The following is a 23,750-nucleotide window of genomic DNA, read 5'->3' on the forward strand; positions in this document are numbered from 1 at the left end:
TTAAATCCCTATTGTAGGGGCTGGGGATTTAGCTCAGCGGCATAAGCACCTGCCTTGCAAGCAGGCAGTCATGAGTTCGATCCCCGTTACCGGTAAAAAATGAAAAAGACAAAATAAATAAATAAATAAATAAATAAATCCCTATTGTACTCTCTCCCCAGCTTCTAGCAAATACCATCCTTTTTTCTTAGAGAAGGTCTAAGTCACTAAATTGCCCAGGTTGGGCTTGAATTTGCAGTCCTCCTGCCTCAGCCTCCTGAGTCCTAAGATGATTAGGTGTGCACCACATGCACTATTCTGACTTTTGTCCCTAGGAATGTGCCTCCTCTAGAGACCTCACTTGAGTGGAGTCATACAGCTTTTGTTCTTTGATGACTGGCTTACTTTAGCTTAATGTCCTCAAGGCACATCCATGTAGCATGTGTCAAATTCCCTCCTTTTTAAAGACAGTATTTTATTGCTGTGCAGTGCATACGTTAGACAGTTGGGGGCTCCCTTCAACTCAGAAGTTGTGAGGGCTCTGTTGTCTTCTGTGACTGACTTCTTTGTGGGGCAAGCAGGGCCCTGGCTCCAGGGAGACTTTCTTTCCCACTGTATCACCAGATGCCTTTCCCCAACCCCGGCCTGGGGACAGCATTGAGGAGGGTTCCCTGGAATGACAGGCTTCAGCAGCTGGGCCGTCCTGCTGGCAGAGTGGGGAGTTAATGAAGGAGCTAATGATGGCCTGCGCGGGGGCTTGGCTGTCCAGATGAAATGGGCCCTGCACTGAAGCCTGGCCTGATTACAGGGAGCTCTGTGCTTCCCTGCCTGGGGCCCGAGCCCGGCCTCCAGCATCCCTGAGTGCCCCGCTGTTCCGAAGAACCTTTGGGGAGAGGCAGGGCTGCAGAATGTTGGGGAGCAGCTGCCCAAATGGCATTAGCTGTGGGGCCTGGAACATCAGATAAAAGGCATGGTGAATTGGGGGCGGGGTGTCTAAATGGCTCATCTATGGGTGGCCAGTCATAATAGTTACTGTAGCTTGAAGTCGTGATACAGCCACCTTGTACCCAGCACTGGACATAAATTGTCTCACCTAGTTGTTACACAGTCCTAAGAGGTCGGTATTGTTAACCCCATTTTATAGATGAGCAAGATGAGACTTGGAGAGTCTTACCTGGGTCTATGCAAGCAGAAAATTGCCCAAATGGAAGTGGTACTGCGCTGGAGGCTGGTCCTTTTATCCACAGGTTTTTCTTTTCGCTGAGGTGAGAGGGGTTGGGTGGTAGAGATCCACCCACATGGACCAGGGCATTTCTTCTTGGCACTGCCTAGGGGTTCTGCTTCAAAACTGAGGACTGGAGAAGGGCAGGGAGCCATGAAAGTTACTCTGACAATGTCCATGATAGAGCTGGGATTAGGACCCAGGCCCTAATTTCTCTGGTACCTGCCTGGCCTCCTGGATTCTACGAGTGACCTGTCCAGGTAGGAGGACACTCTCTGGGCTTCACTCCCAGGTATGGTGGGTCTGGGTTTCCTTTTGAGTGTCCCCACAGGCCATGGTCCATGCTGCTGCTGACTTTTTGTGTGGTCTGAGCACCTGTATTCTCTCTAGGCCTGAGCCCCCATCTCAGTTTCCCCATCTATAAAATGAGAAAATGTTGACAGATTTGGCCTAATGATGGCTGCCGATGGCCGAGCTGGGGAGGCAGGAGGTAATGAATGTGTGTGGGATGCCTGGAGGGAGAGAGGAGCCTCTGGTCCCCTAGTCTTTGCCCCACCCCGCTCCAGGAAATGCCCGAGTTTCAGCCACCCACACCTTGCTGGCCAGCAGACGCCGCTTGGGCCTGAGCGTGTCCAAGCCTCAAATGACAGAGTTCCTGGTCCCTCGTGCTCCCCTGGGGCTGCTGGCTGCCCTTCCTCCACCCTAAGCCTTCCCCTCACCCCCAGAACAGGGGTAATTTCATGAGGACTTCAAGGAGCCTGTGCTGCCAGGCTGGTCTGACCCATTCATGTGTGCTGAGCCCCCACAAGTGCCCTTGTTCAGCGGGGATCCTGAGAGAGGCCCAGACCACTTCTGTGTTTTGAGGTTCCAGGTAAGTTAAAAATTAAGAAAGGTCTAATCAGAATGGTCACAATTGTGGTATGTTCTATGTATTTTTATTTAACGATTAACATTTTAAGCATTTATGCACACACAATCCAATGCAATTAAGAGATTCACAAGATAATCACAGGAATTATCAAAAATGGTGGTATATAGTCTGGCAGTAAGTTTAAGTCTGGAATTCACTGATGGACATTGTCCTCTCATCTGATCTGTGAGTGTCTCTGACTAGACCTCCAGTGCACACTTTACCATAAACACTTTGAGCATCCAGAAAGGATAAAAGAATTGTGCAAAGAATACTCACATACCCCTCACTGGGGCCAACGGTCAGCTTTGTCACCTCCCCACCCCTCTGTGCAGCCCTCCAGCTGCCGTGCTGTCCATCTGTTTCCCTGGCCTGCCATCTATATGTCTACCCTTGACCACCCGTTTTTCTGCCTTCTCCATTCATCTTGATTTTCTTTTTTCCATCTTGTTTTTTTTTGTGTGTGTGTGTGTCGGTTGGGGGGGGGTTGGTTTTGTGAGACAGAGTCTTGCTATGTAGTTCAGGCTGGCCTTGAATTCATTATGAGGCCCAGATTGGCTTCAAACTTGTGGTGATCCTCCTGCCTCAGGCTCTTGCGTACTGGGATTACAAGCATGTGCCATCAGACCTGGCCTCCGTCTTGTTTTTTGGATGCATTTTTGAGGCTTATAAACGTGAGGCCTGGACCAAATGACACCTTTTTTGTCCTTCTCCCCTTCCTGGAATAGGCCCTGTGCACACACACACAATTACATGTACAACTCACATGGACACAACCACATCTGATTTACTTATCTACCAAATTCAAGTATGCACCCTCTGTGCACCCAGCCATGGTGTCCTCATCGCAGACACCACACGCATGCTTTGTGCACATGCGTGCACACACGTGTGCGTTGATGGCAAACTTTTGACATCTGTGAGGGAGGCCTCTGGAGGGACTTTAGAGAATACTCATACCCAGGAGTTCTCGCCCCAAGTGTCCACTTTTTCTATCTTTGCCACTTGCTTCTCTCTCATGTCTGCTTGCTTCCTGCAAAGAAAGTGGATTTCTTTGGCAGTGTTAAGTGCACTGGGGAGAGAAGGGCACCATGCCATGTATCTCGGCCACGCCTGGGGCCCAGTAACTGTTGGCTGAAAACAAGGCACAAAAGCAATGCGGAGGACCAGAGACATAGCTCAGGACAGCACCTGCCTGGCAAGTGTGAGGTTGTGAATTTGATTCCCAGTACCGAGGGGGAGAGGGTGGGGAAGCACTGGGGACGTGCAAACACTGGGCAGTCACAGGAGCGTCTGTGCCTACGGCTGTGTGTGACACACATGTGAAGATGCACACACCTGTCTGCCTGTCTCCATACTTCTGGTGAATGAAATCACTTTTGATACTTGGGTTCTTTTTCCAATACCTTGGTCAATGAAGACACTATCGACTCATGTGTCAGTATGTGGGGTCCATGTGTGGCCCCGTGCTCAAGGCTTGCTTACGCATCTGAGCTGCAGGGATTCAAAGCACCAGTTCTGATGTCCCATCTTCTGGGGAAAGCATGAGTTCCATTCTGCTGTGCACATAATCACTGGCCACATTCCAGGTTGGATTGCTCTATGAGTTACTTAACTGCTTGCTAGCATCAATTTTCTTCTCTGCTAACTGGGGAAAATAAGTCCTTAAATGCATCTCTCAGGAGGTGCTGTTAGCAGGGTGCCAGCACGGTGTAGGTCCTTAAAATGGGTTGTTGTGGATATTATTGTTGTCACTTCAGTTTTTGCCCCAAATGCCCAGGTACTCTCTGGGAGGAAGGGCAGCTTTGGCTGGGGTGTGTAAGGGGTGGCCAGGGGAGATGATGATACCAGATACCTCTTCCCAGATCCTCCCCATCCCAAGCTCTCATTATCCTCCATGCATATTCATAAGGGAGGGCCTCAGCTCTGCTCTGTAAATGGGTCAGAAGCAGGAAGTGGAGGCCAGTGCAGAAAGTAAAGCCCAGGGGACAGGAGGCTCAAAGCAGGCCTGCATCTGAGTCCTCATGGATAGGAGGATGGTATGAGGGAAGGGGAAAGATTGGTTGGGGGAAGCTGGGGGCACTGGGGACTTGGACAGGGTTTTGTTCTTATATTGTGGATTTGAAAGGTGAGGTCCAGTGAGGTCAGATTAAAAAACCCCGGGGTAAGTGGCCCTTTGGGGACTGAGAAATGAGCATCTGTCTGGGATGGAAATGGACCCAGTCTCTTTCTCTCAATGGGTATAGTTATATGGCATTGAGTGAGAACACTGGGCCCTGAACCTCAGCCCCCCAGTGAGGCTCCAGGAAGGTCGGAGACTTGCATGGATTTGATCTTGACTCTGGAAGTGTGAGACACAGAGTTATTCTGAATCCATAAGGAGATTCTAGACTGGGGAATAGGCTGGTGGGCTGACCAGAGTGTTGAACAGGAAAGCTTCTTTGTTATTTTTTTTCATCTCCTCAGTAGCTCCCTGAGATAGCAATGCAAAAATGATTCTCTTCATGTTACAGATAAGAAGCATGAGGCTGAAGGAGGAGGAGGAGCTACCTGGACAAACCTACTCAGTGAGTTACCCACGGAGCGGCTGCCCCTGTGCAGTGACGAGGGCGATGTGGGGGTCTAGCTGACTTAGTCTTGGGCAATGGTGGGACATTTCCTTGTTCTGAGAAATTTCAACCTGAGGTCTGGGGATTTAGCTCAGTGGCATCAATGCCTGCCTGGCAAGCGTGAGGTCTCGTTCCTTTTGAATAATAGCATACTTCTTAGGGTGCCTCCCTGGATTAAACAGAAAACAGCTTTAGTTCAGAGGAGGGCTGCAGTAAGAGAGGTGAAGTGTTTCCTCAGATTTGGCAGGGGTAGTTGGAGGTAGGGGCAGAGCCAAAATTCAGGTGAAACGGGTATGGTGGCACACACCTGTAACTCCACCATTCTGGGAGGCTGAGGCAGGAGGGTACCAAGTTCAAGCCCAGGTAGGGTAGCTTAGTGACTTAGCACCTATAAAAAATTTGAAAAGGGTTTGGGGTATAGATCAGTGCAAAGACCCTGGTTGGATTACCAGAACTATAAAACAAACAAACAAACAAACTGATGTCAATCTATTACTTTGCTGGGTCTCTAACACTTTCAGCGGGCTACTTTCTTGACTTCTGAGTCTTAGTTTTCTTACTGGTAGATTGGGATGGCAAATTAATCTACCCCTCAGGCCAGCCGTGGGCCTCCAACGGGGCCTTGTGGGTGAGAGTTCTCACTTACTCCAGCTCTGAGGCAACCTTAGGGCTTTGTGTGACACAGGGAGGCCCTGTGGCTCTGGAAATGCGAGGGAAGCAGAGGGCAGGGCTAAAGCAGAGGTGGTGAGCTGGAGTGGTGGCTGTGGTTCCCGTCACTGAGATGAAATGGGGCCTGAGCAAGGCTTTGAAGGGAAAAGAGGGTGGAAGAGAATCTTTAGAGGCAGGGCACCATGTAGACAAAGTGTGGCGGAGGGGAAGTGCAGGGTGTGTCTGTAGGACCGTCCTTGGTACAATTAATGGCTACACCTGGCACCCTGAGAATCTCCCAAGGAAGCACTGGATCTTTGGCCCCTGGAGCCAGCAGTGAGGCGCACAACTACCTTCCTTAACATTAGAGGAGCTGGCGGAGGGCACTTCTGGATGCAAGAGGGGTAATTACAGAGCCCTGCTGCAGGCTCTCATACCCACCCCTGGGGGCCACCTGCCAAGAGGACCCTCCCTCTGACCTGCTCAGCGAGGTCCAGGGCGTGGGCATCCCTAGGAAGCAAGGAGCCACCAAGCAGGAGTAGCTGTGGGAAGTGTGTGGCTCAGGACAGGCTGCTCGGGTCAGTGGAGGAGGTTGAAGGCATGGATGAAGGTGGATGGGGGAGAGTCAGTGAGAAGCTGGGGTCTTAGAAAGGACAGAGACGACAGCGGGGTTAGAGAGGAGCTCACCTTCACTTCATCAAGCACTACAATGTGTGATAGCAGTCCTATGGGTTAAGTATCTTTACTTTGTAGCTGGGGAAACTGAGGCTCAGAGAGGTGAAGCGACTTGCCCCCGTTTATCTAGTCGATCATCCAACACCCATGTATTACGCAGAGACTGTTCGACAAGGGTCAAGGAGGCAGCCGGGACCATCTCTTGGATTCTGCCAGTGGTGACAGTGTCCAGAGTCACACAGGGGTGACAGTGTCCAGAGTCACACAGAGGCGTTGCTGGAGCTCACACCCAACTCTATTTCTAAATCCTAGCTTTGGACGAGCTAGGTCCAGACCAGGTCCAAGACTAGTCCAGAGTTGGGTCGGGTCGCGCGACTCGCGTGGCCGCTGGAATCTTAGGTCGTCCCTCCCCCTTACAGTCCCGCCCCGCGCACCTGCGCCAGGTGAGCCGGGGGAGGCCCCGAGCGCCGCCGGAAAGTGTCGAGCGGCCTCGGCAGGTGGGGGCGGGACAGGGGCGGGGCCGGGGCGGGGCCGAGCCTGACACTTGGAGTCCGGAGGGCCCCGGATCCGCGCCCGCGCCCGGCCCCGCGCCCCGGCCCGCTCCGTCGCCATGGGGGCCTGCCTGGGCGTCTGCTCCCTGCTCAGCTGCGTGAGTCCCGCTCTGCGCCGCCGCCCTCGCGGCGCACCCGCACTTTTCCCCGTCTTCTTCCTCCAGATAGTGTCCTCGTTTTCCTTCCTGAAACTTGTCTTTCTCTGCGCGTAGGCCCCGCGTCCTCCTCGCCCTGGGCTCCTAACGCGCCGACGCCCGACTTCCCGCACCCGGCCGGCAGGCGGGCGCCCGGGCAGCTGGCGCCGCGACTCGGGTTACTGCGAGGTGGGGCGCGCGGCCCGGGCCGGCCGGGGAGCCCTCAGCCGGAGGAGTGCGCCCCCTCCCCGCCACCGGCCGCGTCGCGCCTACGAGCGGTCCTCGCGGCGGCTCCCTCGGGCGCGCTCTTTGTGTGGCTGCCTGTCCCGAGCGCTCCGTCGCGCGCCCTTCCTCTCGCAGTCTCTGCCCGCCCGCCTGTTTTACGGCTCTGGACCCGCTTGTCCATTAGCATCCTTCCCCGTACTTGTTTCTGAGGCTCGGTGCCTGTCTGGCTCCCCGCACCCCACCCCACTCCCGCTTCGTGGGGTCCGGGGCTTGCCCCTGGCACTCCCCCTCGGGGCCCCGAGTGCAGCTTGTGTGGAACTGCCTGGGCCAAACTTTAGATTGGGAGACCCAGGAACTGAGGAGATTTGGGTGCTTGTACCCGATTGCCGGGTTTGGGGCCGGGGGCAGCCAGCGCTGTTTTGGAGCAGCAGCCAGCACAGAAGAGTGGCTCCAGCCAGACCCCAGCTGGGAGGCCCCTTCTTTTTCCCCTTTCCCAGCCCCTTCTTCCCTTCATTAAATCTGAGGTTCATTCAGGCAGCTCCCTCCCCCTCGGGTCCCACACAAAGAGGGGCCGGGGGAAGAGGGGCGCTAGCGGCTGTGGAAGGCAAGCTCAGGGTTTGGTTTTCTTTGTCTCTGACTTGCGCGTCGTGCTGGGAGAGGGGCGCAGGGCCAGCGCTGGGGATGGGAGATTTACTTTGTAGCCATTTTCTGAGAGTGAGCTCAGCTCAGGGCAGCTGAAGCGTGGGTCCCTGGAGGCGACATCCCTCGCCTTCTCCTGGCCTCTATTTCTCTCTGTGAAATGTGGGTGTTTGTAAATGTGTCCCGGACCAGGGGTCACCTGGTGCCTCGAGTCCCTTCCTGTCCAAAGTGTGCCAGTTTGGGCCGGTCTCTGCCCAGCAGCCTGCTTCCTGGTACCTGAGGGAGCGCTTCCCGGATTCGCCCCATTCCCTCCAGGTTCCCACTGGTTAGGCACAGCCCCGCGCACGGTGGGGGGAGGAGGGTGTAAATATTGAGAGGAGACTATCAGTCCCTTGTGCGTCAGTCTCCCCACCTGCAAGATGAGGATGCTAGCAGCGCTGTTGGGAGATTAAATGATAAGTCACGGAAGGTGCCCAGTGCCCAGCAAAGGTCCTGGAATACAGTGAGTGCTTGCCAGAAACATTCCAGTGTGAAGACCAGTAGGTGGAGAATTCCATCTGGGGCTAGTGCAGAGCCAAGTGCAGCAGTCCTGCGTCATGGACTCCCACTGTGCAGCTGCTGAGCCTGGCAGCTCAGAGAGGTTAGCTCACTTGCCTGAGGCTGCACAGGGACCGAGTGGGAGAACTGGGTTTTGTTTTGTTTGTTTTTTATTTTGAGACAGGGTCTTGCTATACAGTTTGGGCTTGCCTTGAGCTCAGTTTGTGGCCCACAACAATCCTCCTGCCTCAGCCTCCTGAGTGCTGGGATTACAGAAGTGAGCCACCAGCGCCGCCCCCCCCCCACTAGGGTGGGAGAACTGTGAAGTAAGGATTCCATCTGGCTCCTAGTCTCTCCCCTCCCCTCATCCCGGTTGCCTAGGGACAGGGCTGGCCCAGGGTAGACGTGGGAGGTGAATGAGTGTTGCTGGATCTTCTCTATATGCTAAAATTTCATAATATCGGTGCCATGGGTAGTGTCATCAGAAGAGTGGGTTTGTCTGAGGCACAGGACAATAAAGGTACAATCTGCCCTCCCCTTCCTGTCGCTTCTCTGGTCCTGTAAACGGTCCCGAGCCCTCTCCTTGCTCACAGGATCCTGCACACCACCTCCACCTGTCCTCCAGTTGGTGGCCAGTGATCCTGCTAAAATGCAAAGCTGCTATTGTTCCTCCCTGTGGCGGTGGCTCCCCACTGCCTTTGGGGTGAAGTCCAGTCTCCCTGGCACAGTCTCCAGGGACGCTGGGTGCCGCTTCCTGTACCGCCACAGCCGCTGTAGGATTCTGTGTTGATGGAGCTGTGGTAGGACCTCCTCACCCGGCTCACTTCCTGCTGCTCCCTGCCCTGCTCTTTTCCTGTGGTGACACAGACATCATTTAAAATGTGCCATTGTAGCCTTTGTTTTCCTTTTTTTTTTTTGTCTTGTGGCATGTGGTTTCCAGGCTAGTCTTGAACTTCTGGGCTCCGGGGATCTTCCTGCCTCAGCTTCCTGAGTAGCTGGGATTACAGGCATGTGCGACCACATCTGGCTTGTTTTTGCCACTTTTAAGTTGTGCATTTCAGTGGCATTCTGTACACTGGCATTGTTATGCCCCGTGACCACCACCCTTATCCACTTTTCCATCTTTGTATCCCCGGCAGCCACGGGTCCACCTTTTCTCTCAATGAGTTTGATTCCTCTAGGTTCATACAGTGTGTGTCCTTTTGAATCTGGCTTATTTTACTTAGTATCATGTCCTCGGGTCATCCATGTTGTAGCATGTATCACATTTCCTTCCTTTTAAAGAGTGAGTAATACTTTATTGTATGTCTGGGCCACATTTCTCCTTGTGAGTAATGCTGCTGTGTACTTGGGTGTGTGAGTGACTGAGTTCCTGCCTTCATTCCCTTTGGCATACATCCAGAAAGGAAGGGCCAGTTTGTTTTAAGCAAAACAAATCAAAACTGTGATCCAATAGGATGTGATAATGCGTACCTATAATCCTAGCTCCCCAAGAGGCTGAGGCAGGAAGGTGGCAAGTTGGAGGCCAGTCTGAGTAATTTGAGACCCTGTCTCAAAAATAAACAAACAGAGCTAGGGATGTAGCTCAGTGGTAGAGCACTTTTTAGCATGCTCAAGGCCCTATGTTCACTGCCCAGTACCAGAGAACAAAGTAAAACACACACACACACACACACACACACACACACACACACACTGTGGCCCAGTTCTGAGCTGCCTCTCCTACTTACCCGGTACCTTTGGAGTGGTTTTAAAAACCTCTATTGCTGATTCTGTGGACCACTAGGAGAGAGTGTGATTGAGTGACTGACACTGGTCCCCACCATGCCAAACTGCTCCGGGCTCCAGAGCTGTACGTTCGGCCTCCTTGGGAAGGAACGAGCTGTCTGTCACTGGCAGTGTGCAGGCAGCCTAGGCTGTCCTTGAACTTGATCTTCCTGCCTCGGCCTCTCAAGTCCTGGGATTACATGCATGTACTACCATACTAGGTGATTCTTCTTTGGAAAGAAACTGGATTGGCTGAATGGCAGGAGACCGCATTACTGTAAGGCTATAAAGCCTGGAGCTTGTTGAATTCTGAGTTGTGCATTCTGGCCAGGCCCCTGGCGTGCTGAGGGCTTGTCTGCTGCTGTCTTTCCAGGTGCAGGTGTGGGTGTGTGGCCAGGAAGTGGGGAGTGGCTGTGATCTCTGGGCCCCGGCCTGTGCCCTGCCTGGCCTTCCCCACAGCTTGTGAGCGCTGGCCCATGTTGCTCCGGGGCTGGTGACCCAGCTTCCCCACTCTAACTCTCCGTCCCCGTCCCCGGGTGATGGACATGCTGGTTACTTCGGCAGTTTCCTGAGATTCTAATAAGCTCACAAAAACCTAAGACTTTGTTCCTATTTTAGTTTTCTCTGTGAAATCTCAATCTTTTTATGTTAATATACTCAACTGGATCATGGTGTAATTTTTACACCATTAAATGTGCCTCTGTCAAGGTTACCCAAGCCCTCATGGTGGCTGCGAGGCGAGTGGTCCCCTCATTTCCTGCTGTGAGCATGGTCTTGGCACGCTTCCGTGTGTGTGTGTGTGTGTGTGTGTGTGTGTGTGTGTGCGTGTGCGCCTGTGTGGGTGTGTATGTGTGTGTCTGGAGAAAGGGGTTCACGAAGGAGCCACCCGGTGTTGAGATGTGGAAAGCAGAGGCCATGTGTATTTCTGCCCTTCCCATCTCTGGCTGCTGATAGCTCCGAATCTTCAGCCTCTGGTGTCAGGAACGCCTGGATTTTGAACTTTATGAACCAGAGTGAATTGAAAGGCAGGGCTCCAGGGTAGTAGGGCAGCTTTTCTCGTCTCAAAAGTCTCTGATGGGGCTGGGGATTTAGCTCAGTGGCATAAGCACCTGCTTTGCAAGCAGGCGGTCATGAGTTCGATCCCCGGTACCAGAAAAAAAAGAAGAAGAAGAAGAAAAGTCTCTGACTGAAGTGGGAACAAGCCAGAGTCAGGGCTGGACTGGCACCAGGGTTCTGGTCAGAGCCTCTTGGGCGTCTTGCTTTCCTCTGGTCTCCGAGGGGTTGTTTCTGCATTGGGCATTTCTAAGGGGGACTCCTTTATGGGATAGTGGACTGGGAAGCATTGTGGCTACATGGGTAGCGCCTGGCCCTTGTCGCACACACCTGAGTTCAAATCCCAGCCCCTCAGTTTCTGTGCTTTATGATCTTAGTCACACAACTTTTTGAGTCTCAGCTTCCCATTTTGAAAATTAAAGGTTACAGAATACTTCATAATGTCAGCGAGGCATAGTGTGGATAAATGCTTCCCATTATCCATGACTGGTCCTTAATATGGTGGTTATCTCTTTGATTATTTGAATCTCAGTACTGTTATTGATTTGCTGTGTGACTGCTGGTAAGATTCTGAACTTCTCTGGTCTAAATGCACACCTGTAAAATGGAGCTGACAGTCTGCTCTGTGATGCTAGCATACTCCTCATGGTTGACAAGACATTTTTTTTTTGCCTTATTCCTGTCTCTGCTAACCCCACTCCCACTCTGATGGTTGTGGGCTTGAGTTAGCAACTGCGGGACGTAACCAGAATAATTTCATTCCCCAAGTGTGCATTGCATTTACAATTTATGTTGTACTTGGCTTTGTGGGTGAGAGAGATGGATGAGAAAGAGCGTTTTCCAAGCTGGGCCTGGTGGCAGTGCCTGTAATCACAGCACTTCAGGAGGCTGAAGCAGGAGGATTGCAAGTCAGAGCGCAGCCTAGGCAACTTAGTGACTGCAAGATTGTGCCCCAAAGTAAAAAATTAAAACAAGCAAACATACACACACACACACACACACACACACACACACACACACGCGAGCACTTTCCCCAGGCATTTTCAGTCTGGGGAGAAGGCGCCGTGACTAAGGCAGCTGCACCCCTCTGTACCCCACTCTCGCTCTCCAGGCTCTCTGATATCCAGGTGAGGGTTTGGTGCCACAGTGTTTGGGAAGATAGTGTGTACCAGAGAGAGGCAGGTGCGCAGCCTGCGTCTTCAAAGCTTGGGTGTGGACGGGCTCCCGGAGGGGTGAGCCTTCTTTGGTCACCAGCTGTGAATGGTGTGGCTTCTTGGCCCCCGAGGAGCCTGGACTGCCCGCTAGGCCCACTACCCGCGAGGGAAGTGTTAGAGCGCCACCTGCTGTCCAAGCCTGGAACAGCCTCCCGGTAACCATGGGCGTTTTAATTCCGTGCATGCCAGATATTCCCAACGGGCTTTACTCTCCTGCTCTCTCTCTGCTTCCCTTTTCTTTGTCCTGCTCTCCTCCACCTCATCTTGTTCTTCTTCCTCCTCCTCTTTTGTTTTTCTTCCTTCTTTCTTTTTCTTGAAGCATTGGGACTGAACGCAGGCCCTAGCACAGCTAGGCAAGCCTCTCAACACTGAGCTATACCACCAACCTCTTTCAAAATTTTTTTGTTTGGAGACACATTTTCCCTAAATTGGGACTGAAAAGCTGAGATTATGGGTGTGCACCACCACACCTGGCATGCTTGCTGTTTTCACGTTGTTTTTATTTTTTTCTTTTCTTGAGACAGATCTCACTAGGTAGTTCAGCTTCCCCTTGAACTCACTTTATAGCCCAGGCTGGCCTTGAACTTGCAGCAATCCTGCTGCTTCAGCCTCCTGAGTGCTGGGATTCAGGCACCTGCCATCACACCCAACTGTTTTCAGTTTTTGGCATGTTTCTAGTCCTACACTAAGCACTTTATATTCATTCCACAGATAGTACACGAACTCCCACTAAGTGTCAGACATCATTTGTTTCTAGGAATTGCCCAATGAACAAAGCAGACAGAATTCCGGTCCTGCTGGAAAGGGGAGGCAGATAAGCAAGTAAGATACAAGGCACATCAGGCAATAGTAAATTCTATGGAGGAGAGACAATCTGAGGGCTCACAACTTAGGCTCTCTGTTTGGTCCTTAAGCTGCCGTGCGAGGAGTAGGTTCAATTAGGATTCCTTTTTATAAATGAGGGAACTGAGGTTCAGAGCAATAGAGCGAGTTGTATAAGGTCACACAGGTACTCAGGACTGAGTTGGCCTTCTTTTTTAAAAAACTGCCCTAAGTGGGAAACAGTACAACCCCAGCCCTGCCTTTCCAAAGCTACAGTAGCACTTGAAATGGGTCTGGCTTTTCATCTATTGCTTACTGGCTTTGTAAGTTACTGGGTCCTCTGTTCCCAGCTTCCTGTGCAGCTTGGACGTTGGAGGGGGTGACATCTGGGGGAAGTTCAGTGGGACTTGGAGACACCATGTGGGCAGTGGTGGGCAGTGCTATGTGCGGTGGTGGGGAGCGACAGTGCCCAGTGTCCCTGTCCCCTGCAGGCCTCCTGCCTCTGCGGCTCTGCCCCTTGCATCCTGTGCTCCTGCTGCCCTTCCAGCCGCAACTCCACTGTGAGCCGCCTGGTCTTCACTGGCTTTCTCCTCCTGGGGGTGCTGGTGTCTATCATCATGCTGAGCCCTGGCGTGGAGAGTCAGCTCCACAAGGTGAGTGGCTGGGGGCGGGAGTGGTAGGAGTTGGGTTCACTGATGATCTCTGGGTAGCAGCGGTGGGGAGGAGGGCTTGATCCTCATACTGGATTCTCATTTCTTAAAAGCCACCGTCCCCTTGGAAAATGCTATACCCATTACTTGGGGATCCTGTCTACCTCCTTTCTCCCTGTCTCACGGCCTGGCACAGGGCTGTCCCATCTTGGTGTGGATCCCCGGGAGTGTGTGGCTCTCAGACCTCACCCTAGAGACCTGACTGCAGCAGAGTTCCCCCAAGTCCCAGGCAGTGGCCATTTCTTGGTGGTGGGTGAGGGCCACACAGGGAAACCTGCAGCATGGCACTGAGGCTTCGGGTGACCACAAGGTGGTCTGGGACTGATCTTGGTCTCCAGGGAGCCTTGCAAGAGCTCCATCCAGGGCCATCACGACACGGTCTGTCTGTTTCCACAGCTGCCCTGGGTGTGTGAGGGCGCCGACGCACCCAGTGTCCTGCAGGGCCACATCGACTGCGGCTCCCTGCTGGGCTTCCGCGCTGTCTACCGCATGTGCTTCGCCACGGCCGCCTTCTTCTTCCTCTTCACCCTGCTCATGGTCTGCGTGCGCAGCAGCCGGGACCCCCGCGCTGCCATCCAGAACGGGTGAGGGGGCGGCCCCGCAGACCCTGCCCTGCGGCTTTTCTCCTCTGCCTCTCTCCAGGGATCCTTAGGCGCTGCCCTCAGACTCAGGAGCCACTGAATCCAGGTGGACGTGGCACAGGGAGCGGTGCATCGGGTTATGCCCCTGTCTTACATGTGGACAGGAAGCTCAGGAAAGGGCCACAGGATGCCTAAGTTCACAGTGTTGGCCGTGACAGCAGGCAGCCCTGCTCGCTGCTTCTTTCCTTCCTCTTTGCCCCTCTGGGCTTTCTGATCCCATCGGAAGATCCCTCCTTTCCTCGCTGGCTGTCTGTCCTCTAGGGTGGTGGTTCTGGGCCCTGGCCTGGCCTCTGGCGGCCCAGCCTCCACTCAGCTTTCATGTCCCTCCACCCCACCATAGGTTTTGGTTCTTTAAGTTCCTGATCTTTGTGGGCATCACCGTGGGTGCATTCTACATCCCCGATGGCTCCTTCTCCAATAGTAAGTGGAGTGGGGGGCAATGTAGGGCTCGAGGGGAGAGCAGGGGGCTGTGGGGCCTCGGTGGAGGAGTGTGGGGCACTGCTTTTGTCCCTGGCTGCTGTCTCCTGCCATGAGGCAGCTGCTGGTGCTGGGACTCGCAGCTCTGGCAGCAGGGTGAGGGGATCACCAGGCCCCAGACCATTCCGTGCCACACTGTGACCTGCCGCTGGCACTCCCTGAGGCAGCCTCAGCTTCTTTCAGTGCCTGCAGGGCAGGGCATGGGTGGCTGAATGAAGAGATGTGTGTGAGGGGTGAGGGGTACATATCCGTCCCGGGGCTCCCGCACCTCCTGGCCTCACTCTCTTTCCCCACGCAGTCTGGTTCTACTTCGGCGTCGTGGGCTCCTTCCTCTTCATCCTCATCCAGCTGCTTCTGCTCATCGACTTTGCGCACTCCTGGAACCAGCTGTGGCTGGGCAAGGCTGAGGAGTGTGACTCCCGCGCCTGGTACGGAGGTCAGTGCCACCAGCCTGCCCTCTGGGGACTGTGGGTTCCAGGGCTCCCCAGGCTGGTGAGAGCCTGGGGCAGCCAAGCCATCCCCAGCCCTGGGCAGGAACTGAATCTGCCCGGGTGGACAGGCTGGGAAGGTGGGAGGCCAGGAAGGAGAGAGCAGACCGGACAGGCCTAGGGGTTGAGGTCAGTGAGTCAGTGGCTCTCACGGGACTGGCCATGCAGGACCAGCCATGCATGAGGCCCTTCAGGAGGTGCCCAGACCAGGTTCTGGTGACACATAGTAATGGCTTCCGTGATGTCCCTTTGGGTCCTTAAAGGCTCCCCTGGGTGTGGTGCGGCCTCCCAGCTCTCTCGGCCTCTCACGGCCAGGCGCCTGGCTCTGTGTTTACACATTTGTTTTGAGTCCGTGCTTGGATGCTGGGGCCCCCTTCGTGCAGTGAGGAAGCAATCTTAGCTCACAGCGGGCAGAAGTGCACAGAGGTCCTGATGCCACTCCTGAACGAGGACACGAAGGCTTATGGGGGGCCAGCGATTGGGGGCCCCAAGCCTCCCACGCCTGGGGGTCGGGGTCCTTGTGCCTCCTGCCCCTGAGCTGGTCTCCTCCTTCCACCCAGGCCTTTTCTTCTTCACCTTGCTCTTCTACGCACTCTCCATCGCGGCCGTGACCCTGCTCTTCATCTACTACACCCATCCCGGCACCTGCCACGAGGGCAAGATTTTCATCAGCCTCAACCTCGTCTTCTGTGTGTGTGTCTCCATCGTCGCTGTGTTGCCCAAGGTCCAGGTGAGCTGCCTCACCTCAGCACGGTCCCTTGTGCAGGGCAGTCCTTGTAAGAACCGCAAAGCTGGATGTGGTGATGCACGCCTATAATCCTAGCACTTGAGAGGCTGAAGCAGGAGGATCACCGTGTGTTTGAGCCTGGGCTGCAATAGTGATACAAGACCAGCCTGAATTACAGAGTGACACCCTGTCTGGAAAAAAAAAGGAAGGGAGGAAGCAGGGCTGACTGTCCCAGGGTGTTGTGGGCTCCCCGACAGCCCCCCAGGCTGTCTTGGTTCTCACAGCTGCGTGCTGGGTGTGTTTGGCAAAGTGTCTTAACCTCTCTGTGCCTCTCTTTCTCCACAAATATAAAGCAGGGACAATGATAATAATAGCTGCTGCTTGGAGTCGCTCTCGGGATTAACACTTGGAGCAGCACCTGGCCCACAGGCGCCAATCAGATGGGCTAGATTTATTGGTGTCATTGTTTTTTTTTTTTTTTTTTTTTTTTGCTTTCTTGCAAGGGAGGAGAGTGTTAGCAAGAGCCATGGAATGGTGCTAGGAAGGGCAGAGACTGGGTGACGCCCCGGAGGCACCATTTGTCCTTCAGAAGCACCTCTGGGCCCCCTATCTGACAAGTGGTGCTTCCCAGGTCTACTTGGTGGGTCTTCCTGAAGCTCAGGGGTTGTCAGAGTCTAACAGCAAAGTCAGGAAGAACATCTCTTCCCCCTACTCTCTGCCACGAACATCCACTTCCGGGTGAGAAAGTCGAGGACCAGAGCCGGCAGGAGCTGTCCAGTCACACAGCAATCCGGGTCCACTCAGCGAGGGCCTCTCGAGTGCCCCTGTGTTCCAGGTCCTTGGCTGGGCTGGGCGTAGACTGTGAGGAGGGAGAGGAAGAATGACAGTGACGGCTGACAGCTCTCCGCATCTGTCCTGTCTGTCATCTGGCCCACTCGCCATCACCCTCCCCACCTGCCGGACACAGAAATGGAGGCTTAAGGCAGTACAGAGACTTAGCCAAGGCCCGAGGCTGTAAATGGGCGGGCTGGGACTGAGCCCAGACAGGCTGCGCTGGAGCCTGCGCTCATCATCGTTTCACCTCCTGTTTTCAAGCGCAGTGTGGGGAGGGGTGAGGGAGGACAGGCAGCAGGGCCCAAGGCCCAGCCAGGGGCCTTTTGGTATTAAGTGTTGTGTGGAAAGGAGAAGTAGGTGTGGGCTGGCGGAACTGGGGTTCTCAGGGCTTCACTGGGGGTGCTCTTTGAGGACTAGAGAGAGGTTGCTGTTGGAGATAGCGGGAAGGAACATGCCAAGGAGAGTCACCAGCAGGCATGGTGCCACATGCCTATGATCTCGCAGGAGGATGAGGCAGGGGATTGCAAGTTAAGACCTACCTGGGCGATTTTATTTTATTATTATTATTATTATTATTGGTACTGGGGATCAAACACGATTGCGCGCTTGCAAGGCAGGTGCTTATGCTGCTGAGCTACATCCCCAGCCCCAAGCTGGGCAGTTTTAAAAAGGCCTGGGCATGTAGCTCAGTGCAAAGGTGCTGAGCTCAACCCCAGCGCTGCACATGGAGCTGGGGCCGGGGCAGGAGAAGCACTGGCGGTTCCGTGGGTGGAGGAGGCAGAGGGGAGGGGAGACTGGGAAACCAGGGCTGCTTGGATGCCGCCGCCCTTGGGGAGTTTTCAGAAGGGAGGAAGTGGAATAATCCAAGAGGTGTAAAGATGAAGAATGAGAGCCCTGCTTTTGAGTGGCAAGAAAGGTGGTGAGCCAGGTGTGGTGGTGCATCCTGTGATCCCAGCACTCAGGGCTGAGGCAGAAGGATTGCTGTGTGTTTGGAGGCCAGCCTGGGCTTCTAAGTGAGTTCAAGGCCAGCCTACGCTGCATGGCAAAATCCTGCCTCAAAAAGAAAAGATAAGAAAAGGAGGGTGTTGAGTGACCTAGATGGGGTGGGGAGACATCCCCAGGTGTATGGGGTTTCAGAGGAGTTACGGTGGTCGGTGGGAGTGGGCTGGGTGGGGGTGGGATGTCCCCATCCGGCAGAGGTCTTAGCAGTGTATGGCTTTTTCCAGGAAGCCCAGCCCAACTCGGGGCTGCTGCAGGCCTCGGTTGTCACGCTGTACACCATGTTTGTCACTTGGTTGGCCCTATCCAATGTCCCTGGTGAGTATGGGCTCAGGTCTGGCCTCCAAACAGCCTGCTGAGGGCTTGGGACCCTCACTAGTGAAGGGACCTCTGAGCTCCCATACGTCCTGAGTCTCAGTCCTTCAGGGAAGTGGGGAGAATTGTCTGGGCTGGAGTTGTCTGTCATTTGTCTACCAAGTGCTACCTACTGCTGGGCCTGGTTGGCCAAGTCTGTGTGTCTGTCTTGTCTTCTGGGCTGGCTCTGGCCTAAAGTGATGGTGTTCCCATTTCCAGACCAGAAGTGTAACCCGCACCTGCTGACCCAGCTCAGCAATGATACCATGCTGGCCGAGGGCTATGAGACCCAGTGGTGGGACGCACCTAGCATCGTGGGTCTCGTCATCTTCATCCTGTGCACCCTCTTCATCAGGTACTCAGATGTGGGTCCCTGGGGAGGGTCATAGTGGGGGGCCCAGAGCCCGCAGTGAGGGGAGGATGTAGGAGCCGGGCAGCACAGTCAAACGGGAGCCTCAGCAGCCCTGACTTATGCTGGTGAGGACACCAAGTCCCGCCAAGGACACAACTTTGGTGGACAGCAGAGCCGGGCTGTACCCAGGCCAGCTTAACTCCAGCGCAGTGGGGTCTGGACATCTGTGGGGTCCGGGAAGTCCTTGCACTGGAAACAGCTGGCCCAGGCTTTCTTTCTCACCTGCTGTGTTGCCTTGGGTAAGTGGCTTAACCTTTCTAAGCCTTAGTTCCTTTTCAGGAAGAGGAGGAGGGTGAGCTCCATGGTGGTGGAGGTGATTCCATAATCTCCCCCGAGAGAAGGCAGCTCCTGCTGCTACAGATCACAGAGTGGCATAATGATTTTTTTGAGTGTGTACTGAATATTGAACCCAAGGGAAAAAGCAGAAAGCTATACCTCTAGCTTTTTTCCTCCAAAATTTTATTTAATATTTGCTTATTTATTGAAAGGGCAAGGCAGGAGGATTGCTGTGAGTTTGAGGGCAGCCTGGGTTACATAGTGGGTTCAAGGCCAAACTGAGCTAGACGGGGAGACCCTGTCTCAAAAAACCAAAACAGCTGGGTGTGTGGTCCCAGCACTTGAGAGGGCGAGGCAGGAGGGTCACTATGAGTCTGAGGCCAAGCTGGGTGACAAAGTGAGTTCAAGGCCAGCCTGAACTGCATAGTGAAATCCTGCCTCAGAACGAATAAAAACAAACAAAAACAAAACCCCAAGTTCATATGTGTTTCTTTGAGATAGGCTCTTACTCTATATCCCAGAACTTCTCAACCCCCAAATACTGGAATTGCAGATGTGTTTGACGTTTTATGAGGGGATAGGGTCTCAGGAAGTTGCCTGGGCCAGGCTCAGACTTGTGAGCCTCCTGCTTCAGCCTTCTGAGGAGCAGAGATCACAGCTGTGAGGCCCCACACCCAGCTGCACTGTGACTTTTTCAGAGGGACATTTTCAGGAGTGCTTAAGTGCTTATCAGTGTGGACTCTGGAGCCAAACTGCCTGCCTTTGACCCTGGCACTACCACTGTGCAGGCAGGGTGGCCATGGGGAAGTCACTTTCCCTCTCTGTGTCTTGGTTTTAGTGGCATAAGTGCCTGCTTGGCAGACTTGAGGTCGTGAGTTCAATCCCCCGTGCAGCTAGGAGCTTGCCTAGAAGTAGGTGCAGCGTAGGGGCTGCGATAGCCTGACTGTTCACACCGCCAGGGCAGTGTGTGTGGCTGTGGTGCTGGTGTCAGGGTCCGGGTTTGCCTCATTGTTTACCCTGACTCTGGCAGCCCAGAGTGTGCCTCCTGGGCCCAGCATTTCCCCGGGTGCACCATGGCGCCTGCCTTGTGCTCTCTGGGGGGTGACTCGGAGCCTTCTCTCCTCCCCTGGCTTTCTGTCCTGCCCCCTCCCTGACCAAGAGTCCTCAAACTTGCACCTCCCTGGCCTACAGCTACCCTGGGGGGGCTCTTCTGGTGCTCCAGAATGCTGTCTGCTCTCAGTGTAGCTTTTTCGTTTGTTTGTTTTCAGTGGTGGGGGAGGAACCCCATCCCCAGGCCCTTTACACTGAGTGACATCCCTAGCTCTTCTTATCATTTTTTATTTCGAGACTGATTCTCACTACATTGTCCACCTGGAACTTGAGAGCCTCCTGCCTCAGTCTCCCAGAGTCTTGGGATTGCAGGCTGGCAGGACTGTACCAGGCTTAGCATAGCCCTGAGAGCTCAGGGAGGGTGGGCACCCGATGCCCGTAGTTTTTGGTGGCCAGCATCCCCTGAAGCTCAGCCAGCTTTGTGGGGCAGCTCAGATCCAGTGCTGCTTTTTATTTTATTTTTAAATATAAGTTGGTTTCGCAAAATTGTGTATATCTCAAACTGTTAAATTCTGTTTAAAACATCAAATTGTCATCATAGCAGACTAATGGTGCACAATCATAACTGTATTCTCCTTTTAGCGTAAACATGAAGGGAGGCGATTGATAAGTTAACTAAAACTTAAAGTTAATGATAAATGAGCACTATCAATTATTAACCTTATTAATTATTTAGCAGCACCTGGCTTGGTGCTTCATAGTACTAGGACTCAATATGTTTGTGGAAGAGACAAATGAACAATCATAGTAATAGTGATTTGTGGGGGCTGGGGATTGAATTGGGGGTTCCTAATCTTCTTTATTTTTTATTTTGAGATAAAGGCTCACCAAGTTGCCCCAGCTGACCTTAAATGCGCTATCCGCCTGCTTCAGCCTCCTGAGTGTTATAGGTGTGCTGCGCTGTACCCAGCAACAGGGACTGTTTAGTTTCTACTCTGTGCCTGGCTCAGCACTGGGATGTTCACGTCATCATTCCATTTGGTTTTCCCAGCATCCTGTGAATAACACCATGATTCCCAGTTTTACAGATGAGGGCTTAGCGCCTCAGAGAGGCTGTGTCTTATTCACGGTCACACAGGGATTTAGGGTAGGGTTGAGTCAAAATTTTTGTTAACTCCTGGACCCAGTGCCAAACTCCCAGGTCACTGGCCTTCAAAGCTCCGTGTCCATCAGTGTCCAGCACTGGGGCCAGTGCCATGGCTCAAGGGACTGCCACTGTTCTCTCCCCGTGCACCTCGGTGGCAGTAGCCCTGACCGCCTCCTTCTCTCCGCAGCGTGCGCTCCTCTGACCATCGGCAGGTGAACAGCCTGATGCAGACTGAGGACTCCGTTGTGCTGGAGGCCATGCAGCAGCAGCAGCAGCAGCAGCAGCAGCAGCAAGTGACTGCTGAGAACCGAGTTTTTGACAACGAGCAGGATGGGGTCACCTATAGCTACTCCTTCTTCCACTTCTGCCTGGTGCTGGCTTCCCTGCACATCATGATGACACTCACAAACTGGTACAGGTACGCAGAGCCTGGCGTGCAGGGATGACCCAGTGTGCCAGGCACCCCTTCCTAGTAGCCTGGTGCTGCTCGAGGATGGGAACTGGGGTCTTCCTGGACCTTCCACAGAGCCTGCCCCCATTCTGCTGCCATTCCCCACATGCCTTAGTGTCTGCTCAACCCCCAGAGACTTCACAAAGTGACTAGGGGGCATCCCAGGTGGGGCCAGGGCCACTGGCTTTGCAAATCAGGGGGTGGATCATTGGGTCACATTTTCGATTCATGATTGGAGGTTTGGATTACAGTGTGGAGCTCAGAATCAAAAGCACAAAATCAAGAATACGAGTCATGAGGTCCAGGGCTGGGGTTGGGGCCACACAGTGTCATAGCCTGACTCTGTTATTCAAGGCTATTGGATAACAATCATTTAGGTGGAGACACACGTGCACCCATGCACACGCATGGGCACACACTCTCACACACACTCACAGGTACAACAGGGCTGAGTCATTTGGTTAAAATTGGGTTTGGGAGGTCATAAAGCCGGTGTTGAAGTGGCAAGGTCAAGGAGTAAAGATTAGGGTAATCAAGGCTAGGTTTAGGACCAAGGATCAAAGACAAGGTTAGAGAGAACAGGACTAAGGTCAGGAGCTGCAGGGTCCCAAAGTCAGGGACTAAAGATGAGGTCCAAGAATGAAGATCACACAATTAGAGAGCAAGAGTCAGGTCGTGGGACTGGCACCAAGATCAGACTTTTCACTGGGTGTGGTGGTACACACTTATAATCCCAGCACTCAGGAAGCTGAGGCAGGAGGACTGCTGGATTACAGGCCAACCTGAACTACCTGAGCAAGAATGTGCCTCAAAACAAACAAACAAAACCAAAAACAACAACAAACTAAAACAAAAGATCAGAGTTGGGGGCTGGGGATTTAGCCCAGCAGCATAAGCACCTGCCTTGCAAGCAGGCGGTCGTGAGTTCGATCCCTGGTACCGATAAAAACGAAAAACACCAAAAAAAAAAAAGATCAGAGTTGAGGTCAGAGTCAGGTCTGTGATACAAGAGGAATGGCGTTGTCCAGGGTCACAAAACCAAGTGGCTAAACCATCAGAGACAGGGACTAGAGTTCTAGGCTAAGAGCCAGTGTGGAAGCCAGGGGCCCCAAGTACCGTGATCAGGTCAGGGGCTAGGACCACGGTCACAAGGAAAATGTGTGTTTTAGGCCCGGCGAGACACACAAGATGATCAGCACGTGGACCGCTGTCTGGGTCAAGATCTGCGCCAGCTGGGCAGGGCTCTTCCTCTACCTGTGGACCCTGGTGGCCCCCCTGCTCCTGCGCAACCGCGACTTCAGCTGAGGCCGCCCCTGCAGCCTGCCCACTTGGTGGTATCTTGGGCTCCGTGACAGCTGACTGACTGCCTGCTCCTCCTAACTGGTCAGCCAGGCTGAGCTGCCCGCTACAGGACTGGCCCCTAAGCAGGGCCCCCATTCTCAGTGCCTTCAGGTCTGAGGCACAGCAGGCTCAGCTGAGCCCTGCCCTCTCACCCCCAGGCCGCAGAGCTGCCTCTCCCTTCCCTGCCTGGTTACCCACACCCCCGGGAGCTGGGCTGGAGGAGAGGTACCCCAAGCCACACAGAGGACAGCAAGCACTTGGTGCCCAGCACTAAGCCCTCCCCACCCTGGCCCCCCAGACCATGTGCCTTAGGGAGTCTCTAAGACTCTGCCCAATAAACACGATTGTGCGTGTGCCTTCCCACTTGCTGTGTCCCTCGCCCTCAGGGACAGGGGCCTGAGCTCTGTCCTCCGGGTCGCGGAGGGGCTGGGGGTCGCAGGCTGGAGGAAGGAGGAAGGAGGGGCCAGGCAGGTGTCAGGAGGAGGGAGGCTGGGCCCACAGAAGGGGAGTGGAGGTAGTGGGACCCTTGGGGTCCCTTCCCGTGGATGGTGCGGACACAGTGGGGCGGGGAGCGGGGTTGTGCTGTCACTCATTTCCGTGGTGAAAAGCCGGTCGCACCCTCACCCTCTGCTGCAGTGCACACCGACACTGAATTCTGAGGTGTGGGCATGCAGCTGAGCCTCAGCTTGGCTCCTGTGGGAGCTGTGGGGCTCGTGTGTCCTCCAGGTGGGTCCATTCTTCTCCAGTCCTGGCTCCCCATCATCAGAGGGCTCTTGTGCCCTCTGCAGGGTGGGCAGCTCAGCAGCTGCTCAGGAGTTACCTCAGCTCCTGGCTCTCCAGGTTGTGACTTGGTCATGA

General features: G+C 54.0%; 1 protein-coding gene across 2 annotated transcripts; it reads left to right on the plus strand.

Moving 5' to 3' along the window:
* The first annotated feature begins 4,120 nt into the window (after nucleotides 1-4,120).
* Serinc2 (serine incorporator 2) lies at nucleotides 4,121-23,255 on the plus strand. 2 transcript variants are annotated; one of them, XM_063235950.1, is made up of 11 exons: nucleotides 4,121-4,150; nucleotides 4,625-4,678; nucleotides 13,477-13,638; nucleotides 14,092-14,279; nucleotides 14,677-14,756; nucleotides 15,112-15,249; nucleotides 15,862-16,031; nucleotides 18,089-18,179; nucleotides 18,435-18,570; nucleotides 21,288-21,518; nucleotides 22,721-23,255. In XM_063235950.1, the coding sequence occupies exons 1-11, from the start codon at nucleotides 4,136-4,138 to the stop codon at nucleotides 22,854-22,856; spliced, it is 1,401 nt and encodes a 466-aa protein (XP_063092020.1). In that variant the 5' UTR covers nucleotides 4,121-4,135; the 3' UTR covers nucleotides 22,857-23,255. The 2 variants fall into 2 exon arrangements, with proteins under 2 accessions (XP_063092020.1, XP_003471275.1); XM_003471227.5 differs by lacking the exons at nucleotides 4,121-4,150; nucleotides 4,625-4,678 and adding an exon at nucleotides 6,560-6,692.
* Nucleotides 23,256-23,750: the final 495 nt, after the last annotated feature.

Source organism: Cavia porcellus, unplaced genomic scaffold (genome assembly GCF_034190915.1).
Source record: "Cavia porcellus strain 051 isolate PalLab524CR breed Dunkin Hartley unplaced genomic scaffold, mCavPor4.1 scaffold_25, whole genome shotgun sequence".
In the NCBI taxonomy this organism is placed as follows: Eukaryota; Metazoa; Chordata; class Mammalia; order Rodentia; family Caviidae; genus Cavia; species Cavia porcellus.